The sequence below is a fragment of the Anolis sagrei genome, chromosome 1 (genome assembly GCF_037176765.1).
Source record: "Anolis sagrei isolate rAnoSag1 chromosome 1, rAnoSag1.mat, whole genome shotgun sequence".
NCBI classification, from domain to species: domain Eukaryota; kingdom Metazoa; phylum Chordata; class Lepidosauria; order Squamata; family Dactyloidae; genus Anolis; species Anolis sagrei.
In genome coordinates, this window is record NC_090021.1 from 336,703,830 (window position 1) to 336,724,421 (window position 20,592).

The window sequence follows — 20,592 nt, forward strand, 5'->3', positions numbered from 1 at the left end:
TAATCACCATTCAGTTCAATACATTTTGTCATCCGTGGGACGTGTTTTTGACCTTGGAGGTGTCTATGGACAACGTCGCCTCTTCGGCTTAGAAATGGATATGTTCACCAACCACCTGTGTGATGGTATGGCTACACCAGGAGCTCCAACTTCTTTTCCTTTTTATTGAGTGTTTGCATATATTCCAAAGTTCCATGCATTTTGCAATAAGGTGGCTTCCCTTGGTTTGCATTCATAGGACCAATGACCCCAAAATTATCATGTTCTTTAGTTCCGCCCCTTTTTCTGGGTTAAGGAGGGAAAAGGGGGACCTCCAGTTCACACAGAGAAGCCTTTTGTACAGGACATGAATCAGTTCCACCTGTAGAAAGCTTCTTCTTTTACAACTTTGCTAGTGGGATCCAGTCCCACAGCTCTACAGAGAACTACAGCATAGCCTTTGTTGGGGAATTTAGTTCCACAACTCTACAGCCAGCCTTCGCTGGGAATTGAAAGCCTTCTTTCCTCTTGGAAATCTACTAAAGGACTCTGTTTGGTAAGGACCACTCGCGGCAGCCATAAAGCAATTTGGACTGGGTGTAGGGGCCCACACCAGCAAAGCTTAAGTCAGATTGCCCAGGGAGGGGTCAAGGATTTCCCTTGTAGGAGGAAGAAACAGTTTATGAAGAAAGTTGCCTGTCCCTTGTGGACAAGATTTAAGCAAGCCACCAGTTGATTCAAAGTCTTGAAGTATTTGTTTGATTTATTGAAGATTTAAGCAACAATAAAAACTTTGTTGAACTTTCTAAGTCTTTAAAAGAACTTTGTGTGGGGAAATCTGAAAGGCTTCTCAGCCGAGGCACCCCCGGTGTCCTGCTGGGCATTCAGAAAACACGTCCTGTCTACAGACTCTTTCACAGGCCCAGCGCACGACAGCATACCCAGAGTCAGACATGACTGGACTTAATGTCAGGGGAAAACCTTTACTTACCTAAGGGGCTAGAATCTTTTCTTTTCCAGTAAGGTTTGGCAAAAACAAACTGCTGCAGCCTCTTCCCATTTGTTTCCTATTCGACAACTTCTGCCATCCTCATCACACTCTGAAGATGCACATGTCTTATTTTTCATCTGTGAAATGTTACAGAACATGCGCTAGTTCTGTCCTGCTGATGGTGGAAACAAGATCTTTTAAAAACTTTTTATAAAGGAAGTCAGCAGATAAATATGAGCTGGGAAGGCAAACTGCTGAGTCCGAAGACCCAGATAATTCTCTGTGCTGCTCAAGGTCACACAAGGAAGTGAGTTACAGTTCTGGGAAGGAAGCCTAAAAAGAGACTTCCAAAGCTAAGTCTGTTAAAATGTATAGAAAATCAATGGTATGAAGAACTGGTTCGAGATGATGAAAATCTCCCCAGTAATAAGTCAAAGTAAACCGGAAACAGAGAATACCACAACATAAATGATATCAGCATCAGTCTGTATAGCAAATTTATTCCCCTACCTTAATACTTAATTGATTTTTTTTCCAGAAAGACGTCAAAGGAAATAAAGAAAATGAAATTATAGATTCATCTACATTGTAGCAATATTGCAGTTTTGATACTGAGATCAAATTTAAAATTAGGACCGCCATGATAGAGGGTCGTGCCCGGCAAGTGTTACGCTATACCCGATTTCCCCAATTGAAGAGCACACTCACCAAGGTTGAAAGCGGCAATAGAAATTTATTCACAATCTGCCCAGAAGAAATACTTGCAAAACTATTGTTAGTCCTTGTAAGTCATTAGTAATTTGTTAGATTCATGCAAACGAATCGCTATTAAAAAAAACATGCAGGAAAGAGAGGAGAAATGTTTAAGAATCAAAACACTCAGTTCTGTAACATTTGGAAGCCTTCCAAAGTCAGTTTAATTTTCAGCATAAGCATTAAACCATTTTGGTAAAGCCAAAGAGGCCATTGCTAGTGTTTAAATTAAGGCCAGGCTGCTTGCTGGTTGTCATAAGAGGGCAGGACTAGCTGGGGCAGGACTAGCTGAGCTGGGTGAGAGACTGAGAACATGGCATTCTGGGAAATGTAGTTTGGGAAGGTAAGTCCCCCTGTGTCAGAGAATTCAAAAGGCCCTGCCCTAAACTACACTTCCCAGAATGCAGTGCTCAGCACCAGGAAGCCCTAATGAGGTCTGCATCAGCCAGCTGTTTAGAGTCAGTCGATTAATGATAAAAAAAGTATTATTAAACCTGCTAAGAGAACTAAAGTAAGTAATAGTATAAATCTGTTGCAAGTTGAAGTTCTAGGGTTCATTCTGTATCATATAGACACACTGTTAGACAGATATTCAAGGGGATTGCTATTGTGGCTTTTTGGGGGAATAAATGTTTTTGTCTAAACTTTTTAAAATCCCAACAAAATCAGATGTCTGAATCTTCCTGAATCTTGGGGGGGGGGGGGATGATGCCCTGATTATCTTGTGCACTGTATATAAAATGCAAGTAGATAGCTCTCTAGTTTGTGTATATATATATATATATATATATATATATATATATATGGTTTGTACAAAAAAATCAAAAATTCCTCCAAAATTAATGGATGAGTGTAACATTCTGAAATTTGGTGGGCTAACAGTGGAAAAGGTGTAGTACAATTATAGCAAGTTTCATCATGATAGCTCTAAAAATGATGGTGAAATGAGCCTTTAAATTTTCCCCACTTGCTCAATTACTTAACAAAAAAGTAATGAAAAATTAGTTACTTCATTATAGTTGCATGTTTAGGTCCATAACTTTGGAAACATCCTCAAAAACAATTAGCCCCCCCCCCTCCCTCCCAATTTTGTAATGAGTATTGAAACATTTTTTTATTGATCGCACAGCCCTAGTGCAAGGCTAACACTAAAAATATACGCGTAATCATGAATACAGAGACATAAGGCTATATTCACTTGACAGCTATTCAAGGCACCAGAAGTCCAGACACCAGAAGTAGTGGGTTTATCCCACCCCTTCCAAGAAGGCATGGGATAAACGGTTCCGGCCCTGCTTACCTCTCCGAACGCATCTCCACCTATGAACCGACCAGGACATTAAGATCGTCTGGGGAGGCCCTGCTCTTGATCCCGCCTGCATCGCAGGCACGCCTGGCGGGGACGAGAGACAGGGCCTTCTCAGTGGTGGCCCCTCGGCTGTGGAATACCCTACCTGTAGACATCAGACAGGCCCCTTCGCTGTTGGCGTTTCGGAGGAAGGTGAAGACCTGGCTTTTCGAACAAGCGTTTGGCTAAACAGTGCAATCGAATATAGGAATATGGTGCAATCGAACATAGGAATACGGAACGAAGGATTATGAGAATGTGTTCTGATTTGTTGTTGAGACGTTATGATAATGATTGTTTATTGATATTGACTGTTATGTATAATTTGTTTTAATGCGTATGGTATTGTCTTGACAAGCTGGAATGTGTCCAGAGGAGGGCGACTAAAATGATCAAGGGTCTGGAGAACAAGCCCTATGAGGAGCGGCTTAGGGAACTGGGCATGTTTAGCCTGAAGAAGAGAAGGCTGAAAGGAGATATGATAGCCATGTATAAATATGTGAGAGGAAGCCACAGGGAGGAGGGAGCAAGCTTGTTTTCTGCTTCCTTGGAGACTAGGACGCGGAACAATGGCTTCAAACTACAAGAGAGGAGATTCCATCTGAACATTAGGAAGAACTTCCTGACTGTGAGAGCCGTTCAGCAGTGGAACTCTCTGCCCCGGAGTGTGGTGGAGGCTCCTTCTTTGGAAGCTTTTAAACAGAGGCTGGATGGCCATTTGTCAGGGGTGATTTGAATGCAATATTCCTGCTTCTTGGCAGAATGGGGTTGGACTGGATGGCCCATGAGGTCTCTTCCAACTCTTTGATTCTATGATTCTATGATTCTTTGTATTGTGTAAACCGCTTTGAGTTGCCTAAGGGCTGAAAAAAGCGGTATAGAAATAAAGTATATATATATATATATATATATATATATATATATGCATTAATGATGAGGAGATATTGGAAAAATGGATATTTATTGATTGATTTATGCATAAAAATCATATGTACTTTAAATGTATAGGAAAATCTAGTTCCCTCTGTGTAGCTGACAGGCAAGCAAGCGGCTTGTCTCCAAAAGGGGCTGAAGAGGAAGGGGGGCATGCATTCCAGAAGAGAGATAAGACACAGGCTGGTACATCTAGGCTCTAAGTAAGAAGCCTCTTGACAAGTCAGAGGGCCCCTTTGATGGATGACTGTAAGCACAGCCAAGAAGGAGGAGGGACACTCCATGCTTGCTCTGGTTTCAGCAAGACACAGAGACATGTTTTTGCATGTTGGAGGGGGAACCTGATATTCTTATGATGCCAGGATGACGTAGGGATGATGATGATTGTATGAAGACGTATGTTCTTTGTTTCATTCCGATTGGAGACTATAGAAGGCCAGTCCGCACCTTGATCGGGGCTCTGGTTTTACTTTTGGGACATGAGTCCATACCAGAGTCGCCAGCTGGAAATAAAGTCGTTCTTTTCTGATCTCCAGAAAGGATGTCTCTTGGTAATTATCTCACCTTTCCTCAAAACCTGTTTCCCTGCCATTTCATTAACATATATCACATGCACACATATACCGCCCCATCCATTCTAACATTTAGAAAACGGGTGAAGACGTGGCTGTGGAGTCAGGCCTTCGAGGAATGAGACAACACCATAGGACTCTGGATGGAAGTAGATATAGAGCCATCTTAATAGGACGGCTGACTACTGTAGTTTTATATTTAGTGTATTTTAAAGTTGATGTGTAATTTGTGATATATGATATTTTAATGAATGTATATGTTTTTATGGCTGTAAACCGGGCTGAGTCCCTCAACGAGGTTGAGAAGCTCGGAATCGAAAACTGTGAAATAAATAAATAAATAAATAAATAACATATATATATATATATATATATATATATATATATATATATATATGAATGAGAGGTATGCCCCATCCTCTATGTGCATGCAATTTGATATTACAATGGCGGCTATCTATAACCGGAAATGTTGGTCGAATCGCAAAGAACCCGCACCTCTTTGCCCAACCCTTTGGAATCAATGCTTCCTCAGCAGGCGTTAACAGAGGCGGTGTTTTTAGGTGTCTACAAAATCGCCTGCACGCATTGGAGCGACACATATTGGGTAAGAGAGGGCCGCCATCTAAAAAAAAAGAAGCTACGTTCTTAAGAAAGTGTTTAGTAGGAAATAAAAAACTCTACGGAGAGGACATACATAATGACTGGCATCAGGCGGGGATTTGGGCAGCTATAATATGCGCCGGCGGCTGCGGAAGGCCCCCGAATGGCGGATTTGTCCAATCCGCTTCGTGCGCCGCTCTGAGAAAGGCCCCCTTGTGTTCCTTTGCTTCCGTAGTTGGAGCTTGGCCTTCTTCGGGGAGGCTGCAGCGATGCCGCTCTACGAAGGCCTCGGGAGTGGCGGCGAGAAAACCGCGGTGGTGATGGACCTGGGCGCGGCCTTCACCAAGTAAGAGCCCCCACTCCTCAGCCCAGGGCAGTTCAAGCGGTACAGAACCGCGTTAACTCTGCAGTGTGGACGCACCAGTTGGCATTTGGCGTGAACCTACTGGGACACATAAGACTATTCTCAATCTTACTAAATCCTATTTTAATCTTTGTATACAATGGATGTTTATTTATGTATTTATTTGTTTACATCCCACTTATCTCTCCATACAATTAAAAACATTACAACTTAAAATATATTTATTCTGACTCAATAACTGGCTGCAAGTGTGAGGTTGTGGGAGTGTGCTGTACCTCTTTATTTAACCAGTACTTATTTATTATTATTTATTTACGATATTTCTAGCCAGCCTTTCTCAAGTGACTCAAGGCAGCTTGCAAATTGGCAGCAAGATGGCAGAGAAAAAACAGGGCTCTTACCACAGCTCGAGAAGAAAAAATAATCCAAGCTAATCCTCCCATCTAGAACTACCTTTTCAGCGGGTTGTTGTAGGTTTTTTCGGGCTATATGGCCATGTTCTAGAGGCATTTTCTCCTGACGTTTCGCCTGCATCTATGGCAAGCATCCTCAGAGGTAGCGAGGTCTGTTGGAACTAGGAAAATGGGTTTATATATCTGTGGAATGACCAGGTGTGACAAAGGACTCTCGTCTGTTGGAGCTAGGTGTGAATGTTTCAACTGACCACCTTGATTAGCATATAATGGCTTGACAGTGCCTAGAGCAAACTTTTGTTGAGAGGTGATTAGCTCGACGGTTCTGGCCTGACCTATCTGTTCGAACGCATCTCCTCCTATGAACCAGTTAGGACGTTAAGATCATCTGGGGAGGCCCTGCTCTCGGTCCCGCCGGCTTCACAAGCATGCCTGGCAGGGACGAGAGACAGGGCCACCCTTCCTACAGACATTAGATCGGCCCCCTCCTTATTGGCATTCAGGAAGAGAGTGAAGACCTGGCTCTTCGAACAGGCTTTCAACTAAGCAGTGCAATTGATTGATTACTGGAATATGGATTAATGGACAACAAGATCTGATGCTGATTCTATTGATGAGATGTGATGGATTGTTGTTTTCCTGTATTGTTGTATTGATGTTCTGATGTTAATTAATTGATATTACTGTTTTAAATGATAAAGCAGTGCACCAATAAGTATAATAATAATAAACTTAAAAAGAACAATGAAATCCAATTCACAAACAAGCAAAATGCAAATGAAAAAAACTGGGACATGTACAAAACAATCTCCAAGTCCAGCAAAAGTTATAAATGCAGAAGAATAAACATGAGAAAGTGGCATGTAATAAATAAATATAATAGTAATTAATGAATATAAATATAAATCAATAAAAGTTGGGAGTGGCCGCAGTAGTTAGCTTTGGCCTGAGCCTCCTCAAAAAGGCAAATTTCAGTTATCTTCGTGCCTTGCTGAGTTAATTGAGCGTAAAGTACTTTCGCACTTTGAACTCAGTTTGCAGCAACTGAATTCAGATGAGGAAGAAGGCAATAAAAAAGCATTTTAAGACCCTTGCTCTTGTATATTCATCAGTATTATGCTACAACACATGCAGCACTGGAGGTAATGCTGCATGTGTTCATTATGAAATTCAAGAACCTATAGTAAAATATACAGGAATATCTAGTGTTCCTTAAGCTAGATATACATTTTTTGAGAAAGAGGTGACATTTTGGTCAAGCTGTTTTCATGTTATGGCAACCACCCTACTTGCGTGACCGTATCGTTGTCTACGAACCCACACGCTCACTCCGGTCATCTGGAGAGACCCTGCTCGTGATCCCACCCGCGTCACAAGCGCGCTTGGAGGGGACACGAGACAGGGCCTTCTCTGTGGTGGCCCCCTGCCTCTGGAACGCCCTCCCAAAAGACCTCAGACAAGTCCCTACATTGGCAGTCTTCAGGAAGAATTTGAAAACCTGGCTGTTCCAATGTGCCTTTTCAGACTAGGAACCCCAGTACCAAATCCCAGAAGCACTTTAGTTAGAACCAAGATCACCGCACACCGCACTTATACTATAATCCCATATCCCTCCGACACATCAGCACTTTTAATCCTGTACCCCTACTCTGGCCGGCTCAGTTTTAATAATGTCTTGTTGTACTGCTTTTGTTATTGTTTTTGCTTAACTGTTTTATTTGCTAGGTACTGTATTGTTGTATTGTGTGGGCCTCGGCCCGTTGTAAGCCGCATCGAATCCCTTGGGAGATGCTAGCGGGGTACAAATAAATTTATAATAATAATAATAATAATAATAATGAAGTAGTTAGTTTAATGGCCATTGAATCAAAATCAGATAATCTAAATTCTATTGTTCTTTGGTTTACATAAATGTATGTTTATATATAAATATATTTTTCCAGGTGTGGCTTTGCAGGAGAAACAGGACCAAGATGTGTCATTCCTAGTGAAATAAAAAAACCAGGCATGTCAAAGGTAGGCCTCTTTTCTCATAAACATGGAGTGGCGTTACTATTTCAATGTATGGTAAATGTCAACTTGGATAATTGCAGGTTTTTTCACCTATGAATAATAAAAGAAAAGGAAGGGCTTTGGCATTTTTAATAACTGTGTAGAAGAAGGAATTTATATGTGATGGGGTATTTTTCTTTTTAGGTTTTTAATTAGAGATTAGATTGTTATCTATCAGGAATGCTTTGATAGTGTTTTCCTGCATGGCAGGGAGTTGAATTGGATGGCTGTTGAAGTCTCTTCCAATTCTATTATTCTGATTGCTTGCATGGCAATCAGTACTTGCAAAAGTTTATTTTTCTGCACAATTATTAGGTACAGGAACCCTGTCTTATATTTCATGTCTGAATCAACTGACACATGTGTCAGCCATAATATGCTGTAAAATACAACAATATTGCTAACTATAGAACTCTATAAGATTGAACTGTCTAGAGTAAACTATTAAGATTAAACTGTTAAATGTTCAAGGTTAGGAATGCATATATCATGCTGACTAAGCTGTCTCTGTTCAGGAATGACTGCAAATAGTGTACTAGGCAAAAAGAGTAAAATGACTCCATGTCATGAAGGTCATTTGGGCCTCCGCTGTCAGTGATGAATCTAGGAATAACTCTGAACTGCATCTTCAATAATCATATAAGTACTGAGCTTGTTGGATGGCAGTGGTGGGCTAGCCAAAAGCAAGCAAGCAAGCTAGGAGATACCAATTAACAGGTACTCAAAGTGCAGCCTCCTTGACATCTCATTTCCCTGGAGAGTTAATGTTCACATTTTGCATGGAGAAAAGCACATTAGTTAAAAATGGTTACATTCCAACATGCTGTTCAAGTAGTTAATACAACATATATATGAGATATTTTTAAAATTGCTTTTGATGATGCTTTTTTTTTCTCCACAGCCTGTCAAAGTGGTTCAATACAACATTAACACAGAAGAGTTGTATTCCTACCTGAAGGAATTTATACACATGCTTTATTTCAGGTAGGAAACAAAGGGAAAATTCATTTTCTTTTGGTAACCTTGTCCCTGACATTTTTATGGGTTGGGATATAAATTAAAATAAATGGCCAGGAAAGAGTGTGTGTATAATCAAAATAAAAACAAGATATTTGTGTTAAACATTTTGACATCTCCAGTTCCATTCAGACTGCAGAGGATATGGTGTAGTACTTATGAAGATGCTGCTATATGAGTCTTAGCATTGAGCCAAGCTTGTTAATATCTGGCAAATAGAAGCTTCCTTAAACTTGTTGTATCCCCAAGGTCTGCGGGCAATCTATGTTTTTGCAAGCTATAAAAGCAGCCCCCAGTGCAGTGAATTAAAGCACTGAGCTTGTTGACCGAAAGGTTGCAAGTTCGAATCTGGGGAGCACCGTGAGCTTCTGCTGTCAGCCCCAGCTTCTGCCAGCCTAGCAGTTCGAAAACATGCAAATGTGAGTAGATTAATAAGTACAGCTCCGGCGGGAAGTTAAGGGCGCTCCATGTAGTCATGCCGGCCACATGACCATGGAGGTGTCTCCGGACAAAGCCGGCTCTTCGGCTTAGAAGTGGAGATGAGCACCAACCCCCAGAGTCGGACACGACTGGACTTAATGTCAGGGGAAAACCTTTACCTTTACCTATAAAAGCAGCAAAAATATATGGCCATGTTCCAGTATTATTTATTTATTTACTTTATTTCTATACTGCTTTTCTCAACCCTCAGGCAACTCAAAGCGGTGAACAACATCAGTACAAAATATCACAAAACAAGTATAGGGCAATTAAAAACAATTATCACATAAATCATTAACATCAGTATAACAATCATTAGCGCCTCAACAGTAAAATCAAAATCCAGTAGGCTATATTGCCCAAAAAACTCACAGAACCCAGCGATTCCATGAAAGCCTTTGAGAACACATATTCCACCTTTTATTGTGTGTAAGATTAGACTTTGAAGTTTATCATCTTCTGAATGTTAAGTCTGCTGGAATCTCTATGTAGGAAATGAATTTGTACAGACGGGTAACCACCTGTGATTCAGCTTTCTGGTCTTATGCGTTAACTTTTCAGGCACTTACTGGTAAACCCCCGAGACCGTCGTGTTGTGATTGTGGAGTCAGTGCTGTCCCCTTCCCATTTCAGAGAGACACTCACAAAGGTTCTGTTCAAGTATTTTGAGGTAATGGATTTCAAACCTCTGTTACTGCTGGCATCTTAATACATATTAATATTTTTTTGGCTTGCTTGTGGGAGAATCATCTGCTGACATGAACAGGGTTTTCCAAAAGCTTCTGTAATCACTGCTGGGAGATTGCTAAAAGCTTAGGTCTATGTTTGCATGTTAGGTGTCACTATCACAATATTTAGTATGAGAACTGCTTTGCTTCCAGGTTCAGATCAGATTATTATTTTACACTAAAATTCTGAGAGCTGCAATCCCATAATTTTTCCATACTCTGCTTCAGATGTGAACTTGTGGGACAAACAGTATTTGCTCTAATAGTGTTTATGAAGCTCTCACTCACTTTTTATATCCATTTGAATAAACATGGCAGACAGAGGGGTCTTGCATGCCCCTGGGGAGAATAAGGGTCTGTTCCATGTATTTCTAAAACAATGATTTCAAAAGTGTAGACCTTTTCTGACCAAGAGGAACAATTCTGCCAAAGGTTGACCATAGAATCATACTGGAGGACCTAAAGATCCTAAAAAAGAACATCTTAATCAAATCCACAATAATCAAACCTGCAAATTTGGAGGACCAACTGTATTTGATAACTAAGTCCAGTATTGGCAACATCTTTCCTTCACCAAATCCTTTTAACTGGATAATGAGACCCGGGGCTTCTGTATGTAAATCACAGTAGAAGAACATCTTCACTGTCATCTCCTCAGTTTGTCTACTTTTTTTTTATCTAGGTTCCTTCTGTGCTCTTTGCCCCAGGTCACCTGATGTCCCTTTTGACTCTTGGGATTAATTCAGCCATGGTCTTGGATTGCGGTTACACAGAAAGTCTGGTGTTACCAGTATCCTTTATGTTTCAATGTTCCCTCTCCCTGAAATTCTTCAGTATAAGGAAGGCATCAGGATTGCATTAGTTAAGAATACATAGTTTCCATATCAACCAATTAACCTGTAGCCTTGGGAAGAACATGTATTTATTTCTTGGATTTATAGCATGCCTTTACCCCAAAATGGAATGGAAGATGAATTTTATTGTTACGTCTGATGAAAGAAATGCAATTAAAATGTTAAGGCAAGATTAAGCATAAGAAATCAAGAGTACAGTCAATCTTACCAATTAAAGCAACTCTCATTAACAGTAAGATCAGCAATGTTTCAACTATCGTAAAAAATTAAAACTACTTGAAGTCTATGGATCATGCCAGAAGGACTGTATCTGCAATTTAGTGCATGTCTTTGGCCTCCTGTATCATAAATAGCATCAATGGAGCATCCTGAGCTGCTTGCAGATTTATGAAGGAATCCCTGTTCTGAATTGCTGGGGTGCCCTTCCTTTGGGAGGAAAAGCCATCCACAAGTAAGTTGACGGCAGGTGTTTTGTTAAAGCATTCATATTATGGAAAGAAATACTGAATACATTTAGAGATAAGATTTCTGTGTGCCCAGGTGTGCTCTTTTCCAAATCAAATGGAAAGCTGCAGAAAGTAACAAGCCAGTGCACCTAAGAATCTGCAGTTTGGAGAACTGACAAATGCTATATCTGAACAATCTTTGTAGCTATGCTCAAAGTCTCTTTATTATTATTATTATTATTATTATTATTATTATATTTACTTCATTTATGCCCTACCTTTCTCACCCTGCAGGGGACTCAAGGTGGCTTACAAACTTGTAGAGATTCATGATTTTTTTTTGCAAAATCCATAATGTCAACCACTGTTTGTCCGATATGTATAGAAAGTAGCGTGTTGTGCAGAGATGACATGCAGAAATAATGATAATTACAGTTTGTTTCTAGGCTGTTTGAAAGGCTGTATCTCCCAATATGGGCTTGCCTGAGATTGAAAACCTCACAGAACGGCTTTCTCTTGGCCTCTGAATATTAATTGTTACAGAAGGCCCTTTAATTGTTATGTGTCATATTGGTATTTTTCTCATCCATGTTATATTTTAAAGGTGGAAAAACCAGAAATATAGGAAAACCTGTGTTTCTAGGTCATCCAGTATTTATTTATTTATCGTGTCAGGAGCAACCAGACAGTTGTATTACATTTTTAACAAAACAAACAGACAGACAGACAGACAAAACAGAAAGTTTGCAAGCTTGGTAGTTGATTAAATGTCCTTTGACCAGTATCTGGCCACTTGGAGTGCCTCTGGTGTTACTGCAAGAAGGTCCTCCATTGTGCATGTGGCAGGGCTCAGGTTGCATTGCAGCAGGTGGTCAGTGGTTTGCTCTTCTCCACACTCACATGTCGTGGATTCCACTTCGTGGCCCCATTTCTGAAGGTTGACTCTGCATCTCGTGGTGCCAGATCACAGTCTGTTCAGTGCCTTCCAAGTCTTCTGTGTGCCCAGGGGGGAATCTCTCATTTGGTATCAGCCATTGATTGAAGTTCTGGGTTTGAGCCTGCCACTTTTGGACTCTTGCTTGCTGGTGTGTTCCAGTAAGTGTCATCCAGTGAAAATCTGTGGTCAGCTTCCACTGATCATAGAATTGCACTAGAGGACCTAGAAATGTCTAGAGAGAATGTATCTGCATATTTGTGCTAGTCCAGATTCTTCACACCATGTAGGAGCCTTTATGGAACAAATGTTTATGCATCCATACACTATTATACAGAGAGATTAAATGGCCATTCTTTGCTAAAATAATCCCTGTGTTTGCAATCCTTTAGAGAATTGGAGTACCAGCTGCTGGAGCAGAGCACTGTGGACACTGGAGCCACCAAAGGACAGAGTCTCCCATCAGTGATGGGTAATGCATCTTTTTTATTTGAGAAAAATGCTTCTCATTTGAACTGTTTTGAGGAAGGATAATTATATCCCCATTTGATTATCAATATTACAAAAGTAAAATCAGTGGGCAGTCTGTATTCCTTAAATTTGATATAAATGTTTCTGAAGTCATATTTAAGGTATACTGAAAAGCATCAACCCCAAAGTGGGAGTAGATATATGTGTTAAGGAAAAAACCTAATACTGATGGTCATTATATGTAGGTGATAATTAGGCCAGTAAATTTGGGCCATGTCCAATGGAGTGTAACTGGGTGTGTTTTAGGATACATGCTTGCTCTCTCCTTTGGGAGTTGGAGAAGCCATACTGTCTGTGTTTTGTAATGCATACAAGGACTATGTAAGTTTTGTTACTCTGTAGGATTTATTTTTGATACAAAGCCACAAGTTTATGTTTTGACTTTGCTGAATAATAGTAAATTTATGTTTCCTTTCAATTGTGTGAAGCTACTGTGTCGTTGATGGATTATATTTCTCATAAACAATATTGGCTCCAAGAAGCAATGGTTAGTGGGCCTTACTAAAGCTTCTTCTTCTAACTGATGATGTTAGTTAATTCAGGGGAATAGTCAGTACACAAAGTTTCTCCAGTTCTGTATTTTTAAGATCGACTTGGCAGAAGCTAAGTATATTGTGACTTTAGACGCTCAATTTCAATGTTCTGTTAGACAGACTAGTGTTGAACAGGCAAACAGTCTGTGTTTTGATGTTGCATTTTGAAAGAAGACTTTTCTGCCTTTTTTCTACAATATGACACTGTTCCGGTGGGGCATAAATTCCAGGGCTTCATATATTTATGCAAAACTATGGGTAATAGCAAACCCTATTGAATGAAAAATGCAAAACCATAGAGTCATGCTAGAGGACCTAAGAATGCCTAGAGAAAATTACTCTAAGCATTATCAGGTCCCCCAGCTTGACTGTGTGATAAGTGTCTGGTGGAATCATGGCCTAAAAATGCCTATAGTGGATATATTTTGTCAGATGCAGCTGTGGTCTCAGCACACTCTGCATTTAGATCTAGTCAGTTGATGCTGATTGCAGATCTGTTAGACTAAACTGCTTCCTGTATTTTTAGGTTCTGTTCCAGAAGACATTGTAGAAGACATAAAAGGTAAAGAAATACGTTTATATAAATCCCCCTTTTATAGGCATTCAATAAATGCAACTGATGTTCATTCTCTAGTATGATGACTTCAAGCACCACATTTTTAGTGCTGCAGTAATTCTCCAAGACAAGCCACAATTAAAAGCATCTCACATTAGACTTTAGCTCCTCATGCGGGGACATGAGAGAAGCCTCCCACATCAAATCATCCAGGCTTCCCCTGGGCAACGTCCTTGCAGACGGCCAATTCTCTCACACCAGAAGCGACTTGCTCCTGACACGACAAAAAAAACCAAAACATTAGACTTTGGCAAAAGTTGACATAGAACAGCACTGGGAGACCTAGAGCAGTGGTGGCGAACCCTGCTCGTCTGTCCCATCACCCTACCCCAGTTTGGGCACTTGGTCTCTTAAAGGTTTGCCATTACTGACCTGAAGGTTTCTAGAAAAAAAAAACATTTTAATCAAACCCACAGATAATCAAATCTCCAAAAGCCAAACCCACTAATTGGGAGGGCTGACTGTAATTGAGAATACTCTGAATACGTCACTTTTGTCTTTCTCTGAAGTTCGCACTTGCTTCGTGAGTGACCTCCAGCGAGGGCTCAAAATCCAGGCGGCAAAGTTCAATATGGATGGCAGTGCTGAGGTATGTGAGGAACAAGGTGGATTTCCATTTCAGACAAAGAGGCCTGATTTTGTGAAAATGTTAGATTTTTTAAACATTTCACCATTTGAGAAATATTGATTCTGTTTCAGCGACCAACCCCACCTCCTGATGTAGATTATCCACTGGATGGAGAGAAGATTTTACATGTCAATGGAGCCATTAGGTGAGAAGCTTCACTTTGTTTTTGCATTATCATGGGGGTTTTTTGGGGGGGGGGTTGTTTTTTTGTCATGTCAGGAGCGACTTGAGAAACTGCAAGTTGCTTCTGGTGTGAGATAATTGGCCGTCTGCAAGGACGTTGCCGAGGGGACGCTTGGATGATTTGATGTTTTATCATCCTTGTGGGAGGCTTTTCTTATGTCCCCGCATGAGGAGCTGGAGCTGATAGAGGGAGCTCATCCGCCTCTCCCTGGATTCGAACCTGCGACCTGTCGGTCTTCAGTCCTGCCGGCACAGGGATTTAACCCACTGCTTCACCAGGGGCTCCGGTTGCATTATCATGTGAACTGATGTTATCCCCCTACCATTTATCTACTAAGTTCTGGTAACAATTCTGCTAGGACTCTAAGACCAATTTATATTCCTTGTTAGCAGTCCATACTATCTGTAGAACCCTTATCCAGCACCACATTTCACATAAGTTTATGTTCTTCTTAGCGACTTCCTTCACTGACCATAAGATCGATTTTACCCCTTTGGAATCGGTAGGAAAAGTGGAAAGGGATGGGCAATTTGCTTTAATCTCTTGAAAATAAGTGGTCCTTTTTAAGCACGTGGATTGCTCAACGCCTCCTTTTGTTTCTTACCCACAGAGACTCTGTTGTTGAAATACTCTTTGAGCAAGATAATGAAGAAAAATCAGTGGCCACATTAATATTGGACTCACTTATGGAGGTACCGCAGCTAACCTTGGTTGTTGTTTCTTTTCAGATATCCCTCTGTCCATGACAACAGTAAACCCTTTCTTCTATTACACATTTATGGCTATATGATTCCATTTATGTATCTTATGAAACAGTAGAATTTGCAGTTTAGGGAAGGGCATTTACAACTTTAGCTAGAGAGCTCCCTTTGTGCCACCTCAGACTGCAAACAGGTTGTTGCCATGACAGTTAAAACAGAATAGAGCTGGATCATAGGGAAGGATGAGCGAAGGAAGATTGATGCTTTTGAACTGTGGTGTTGGAGGAAAGTGCTGAGAGTGCCTTGGACCACGAGAAGATCCAACTAGTCCATCCTTCAGGAAATAAAGCCCAACTGGTCATTGGAGGGAAGGAGATTAGAGGCAAAGTTGAAGTACTTTGGCCACATAATGAGGAGACAGGAAAGCTTAGAGAAGACAATGATGTTGGGGAAAATGGAAGGAAAAAGGAAGAGGGGCCGACCAAGGGCAAGATGGATGGATGGGATCCTTGAAGTGACTGGCTTGACTTTGGAGGAGCTGGGGGAGGTGATGGCCGACAGGGAGCTCTTGCGTGGGCTCCTTGTCGGCCGTCACCTCCCCCAGCTCCGAAAAGTCAGAAATGACTGAACGAATGAGCAACAACAACAACCCATTGAGGTGGAGGCAAGCTTGTTTTCTGCTGCAAGGACACAATAGAGCAATAGATTTAAATGGCAGGAAAAGAGATTCCACTTAAACATTAGGAATAACTTCCTGTTGGCAATAGCAAAGTTTTTGGAGGGAATTTTTAAAAATACTTTCAAGATGTGAATGATTGAATCAGTGGATACAGCCAATTTGCACATAAGAGATACCCTGGTTTTCTGTCAACTGGATCTGTTCATGGGTCAAATGAAATGTTTCCTCTCCTCTCTCTCTGGCCAGTGTCCAATAGATACCAGAAAGCAGTTGGCGGAGAACTTGGTGGTCATTGGCGGCACAGCCATGTTGCCAGGATTCCTGCACAGGCTGATGGCCGAAATCAGGCACTTGGTGGAGAAGCCCAAGTACAAGGAGATCCTGGGCTCAAAGACCTTCCGGGTGCACACTCCGCCTGCAAAGCCCAACTGCGTGGCCTGGTTAGGAGGTCAGTCGGGAATAACTTGAGGAGGAAGCACAGGGTGGGAGGGGAACTGGAATTGTGTGGCATATCCGATAGATCCAACTTTGAGCAATAAATGAAAATCTAAGGAAAAATTTCACGCCTCATACAGAAGTTTAGTGTCAAGCTGTTCAAGGATTTACAGACCTTAATTTGCAAATATCTAAACTTTGCTACATCAAAGGAGTCTGGGAACAGTAGACTCTCAATTAACTGGCACTTACGGGTATTGGTAGATGCTGAATAAAAGTAGTTTATGGTTGCTTGAGAGTGACTTTGCAAATTGGCATATGAAACCATACTATAAGCTCTGTAATGATCTGATATTAATATTGAAATACTTTATATACTCGAGCATAAGCCTAGTTTTTCAGCCCTTTTTTTAGGCTGAAAAAGTCCCCCTCGGCTTATACTCAAGTCAGAGATATTTAATATTTTACTCTGTTGTTATTGTTATTATTATATTTATTATTTTACACTATTATTACTGCTATTATTACTATTATTATTATTATTACCATTTTTTATTATTATTATTACATTTATTATTTTACTCTATTATTATTATTGGAAGGATATGTGAGCACATTTACATTGTAGAAGGTCGGAATAATGGTTTAATCAGAGTTGGCCAGTCTTATCTTAAATTACAGATTTGTGTTAATATTCAAAAACATTTAACCTACTGATGCTTCAATTAATGTAATTGCATTGTATCTATTTTTATTTTGAAATTTACCAGTAGCTGCTGCATTTCCCACCCTCAACTTATACTCGAGGCAATCCGTTTTCCCATTTCTTTGTGGTAAAATTAGGCACCTCGGCTTATATTTGGGTCGGCTTATACTCGAGTATATATGGTAACAATATTTAAAAGCAAATTATGTCAAACTTTATGGACACATCGTTGCTATATGAGAAAAACTTACTTTACTGTATTGAAAATGATTTTTTTTTACATTTTTATTTACAGTATTGATTCTTAGATTTTTTTTCTGACAGTATCCCAAGAGCCTGCTGTATTTTGTAGGGGAAAATTAACCATATAATATTAATAAATGGAATGGGATGTTAGGTTGCTTCTGCTCTGAGAAAAGTCTGATATTAAATGCTTAGAGCTTGCATACCACGGTTATCCCAAGCTTATGCAACCCCAATCCCTGTGGTTCCACTTACCCACATCCAACAAAATATGTCCTTTCTGGGAATTTCCAAAGTCCTCAGGTGATTCTTTGGCAGGAGTGTTGAACTCATTTTCATGGAGGGCCATCCTAGCCATATGGTTGTCCTCAAAGGACCAGTGGTCAGTGCTCTTTAGTTTTTGCCCAGTTTGGATCCCCAGGTGTTATTGAACAACAACTTTCATCATTTTTTTATGGTCTGCACTATGGATAATGAGAATTGCAGGCCAACAGCACTGAATCATTACTTGAATTCAAATTTCTATATTTCATTACTACATTTTTAAGTTAAGTTGAATTGATCCTGTTTAATTGCTCTATTCCTGTGCTATTATTCCTATGCCACTATACGTTTCTATCTATCTTTTTGACCTCCCTATCCTTTAACTAGTTTTGCATATTGGCCCCTCCCCTCCCCTCCAAAAATGAGTCTGTTGTTGCTTTTGATGCTTGGCAGGAGTGTTGAACTCATGTTTATGCTGTTTTAATGGTATTTCATTATGTTATTGTTCTGTTTTTAATTGTATGTTGCCTTCGGCTTGGCCCCATGTAAGCCACCCTGATTCCCCTCGGGCAGATGGAGGCGGGGTAGAAAAATAAAGTTCTTCTTCTTCTTCTGGTGCAAGCGGACTAGGGGAAAACTAAAGGGCATTTTAAAGTCAGCCTGCATATCTACAAGCTTTGTGTTTTAATTCAAACTCCACTCTCCTGACTTAACAAAGATATGCCTGTATTCCAACTCCCATCCACTCTAGTCATGATGCCTAATGATGAGGAATACAGGAGTTCTAGTCCAACATCTGGAGGAAGGCCACATAAAAGAACGTGGGGGTCAGATGTGGCACATCTGATATGTGGTATGCTCCTGTTGGAAGTTACTATCTGTTAGGAAAAATGATTTAGGGTCTGGAGAACAAGCCCTATGAGGAGCGGCTTAAGGAGCTGGGCATGTTTAGCCTAAAGAAGAGAAGGATGAGAGGAGATATGATAGCCATGTATAAATATGTGAGAGGAAGCCACAGGGAGGAGGGAGCAAGCTTGTTTTCTGCTGTCCTGGAGACTAGGACAAGGAACAATGGCTTCAAATTACAAGAGAGGAGATTCCATCTGAACACGAGGAAGAACTTCCTGACTGTGAGAGCCGTTCAGCAGTGGAACTCTCTGCCCCGGAGTGTGGTAGAGGCTCCTTCTTTGGAAGCTTTTAAACAGAGGCTGGATGGCCATCTGTCAGGGTTGATTTGAATGCAATATTCCTGCTTCTTGGCAGAATGGGGTTGGACTGGATGGCCCATAAGGTCTCTTCCAACTCTTTGATTCTATGGGAACCGAAGTCCAAAACACCTTGAGGGCTGAAGTTTGCCCAAGCCTAGTCTACAGCAGCTGTCATTTGTTGGGTTTGTTAGTTAGTTTGTGTCTCATGAATCAAAACTTCTCATTTTTTCCACTACCCAGGAGCCATTTTTGGGGCCCTCCAAGACATCCTCGGGAGCCGTTCGGTGTCAAAAGAATACTACAACCAGACAGGCCGCATCCCGGACTGGTGCTGCCTCAATAACCCTCCTTTGGAAATGATGTTTGACGTGGGGAAAACGCCTCCCCCTTTGATGAAAAGAGCCTTTTCCACGGAGAAGTAGTGTTTTTCCTCTTGGACAGGAATTCATTCCACTTTGTGGCGCTCCCTTCCTTGCTTCCCTTCCTGATGCTAAACCGTCATAGAACTGAATGCAGTTCTGGATGAGTGGACACAAAGTTGACCTCTTCTGTCAGCTAATTTAAACGATACCCCATTGTTGTGCTTATTTATTGTGTACAGTGATCACCAAATAAGGTCACAAGCCTTTGGCCTTTATTATTATTTAAAGCATTTGAAACTGAAGTGTCTCTGAGCTCAGAACTGCACATGCAACTTTCTTTGCCAATGTAATTTGTAGTTCACTTTAGTCATCTATTAAACATTAAAAAATGAAAATGCATGGCATTGTGTGTGTGTTTCCTTCCTAGATGCCTTTCAAAGGATTCTGGAGTTTCGGGGTACGGTGTCATCTGTACGCGGATGATGTCCAACTCTGTCACTCCTTTCCACCTGCTACTAAGGAGGCTGTTCAGGTCCTGAACCTGTGCCTGGCCGCTGTAACGGTCGGGATGAGGGCGAACAAATTGAAACTGAATCCAGACAAGAAAGAGTTCCTCCTGGTCAGTTGCAAGGCCGAACAGGGCATAGGGTTACAGCCTGTATTGGATGGGGCCGCACTCCCTCTGAAGACGCAGGTTCGCAGCTTGGGAGTGACCTTGGACTCATCGCTGAGCCTGGAACCCCAGGTTTCGGCGGTGACCAGGGGAGCATTTGCACAGCTAAAGCTTGTGCGCCAGCTGCGCCCGTACCTTGGGAAGTCTGACTTGGCCATGGTAGTCCACGCTCTGGTTACATCCCGTTTAGACTACTGCAACACTCTCTATGTGGGGTTGCCTTTGAAGACGGCTCGGAAGCTCCAACTAGTCCAACGCTCGGCAGCCATGATTTTAACAGGGGCGGAGCGCAGGGAGCATACAACCCCCCTGTTGCACCAACTCTACTGGCTACCGATCTGCTACCGGGCTCAATTCAAAGT

At 41.2% G+C, this 20,592-nt stretch overlaps 1 protein-coding gene across 1 annotated transcript; it reads left to right on the forward strand.

The window, feature by feature from the left end:
• The first annotated feature begins 5,379 nt into the window (after positions 1-5,379).
• ACTR10 (actin related protein 10) lies at positions 5,380-19,956 on the forward strand. The gene is made up of 13 exons (XM_060753555.2): positions 5,380-5,525; positions 7,900-7,972; positions 8,910-8,992; positions 10,067-10,175; positions 10,916-11,023; positions 11,471-11,538; positions 12,860-12,939; positions 14,058-14,093; positions 14,657-14,736; positions 14,847-14,920; positions 15,570-15,651; positions 16,586-16,787; positions 19,436-19,956. The coding sequence occupies exons 1-13, from the start codon at positions 5,449-5,451 to the stop codon at positions 19,615-19,617; spliced, it is 1,254 nt and encodes a 417-aa protein (XP_060609538.2). The 5' UTR covers positions 5,380-5,448; the 3' UTR covers positions 19,618-19,956.
• Positions 19,957-20,592: the final 636 nt, after the last annotated feature.

Excerpts from the sequence above, each read along its gene's own strand:
- ACTR10 (XM_060753555.2), top strand. The coding sequence starts at position 5,449 with ATGCCGCTCTACGAAGGCCTCGGGAGTGGCGGCGAGAAAACCGCGGTG. Across the intron at positions 10,176-10,915 it reads TTCTGTTCAAGTATTTTGAG|GTTCCTTCTGTGCTCTTTGC; the intron begins GTAATGGATTTC and ends TTTTTTATCTAG. Across the intron at positions 11,539-12,859 it reads GGAGGAAAAGCCATCCACAA|AGAATTGGAGTACCAGCTGC; the intron begins GTAAGTTGACGG and ends GCAATCCTTTAG.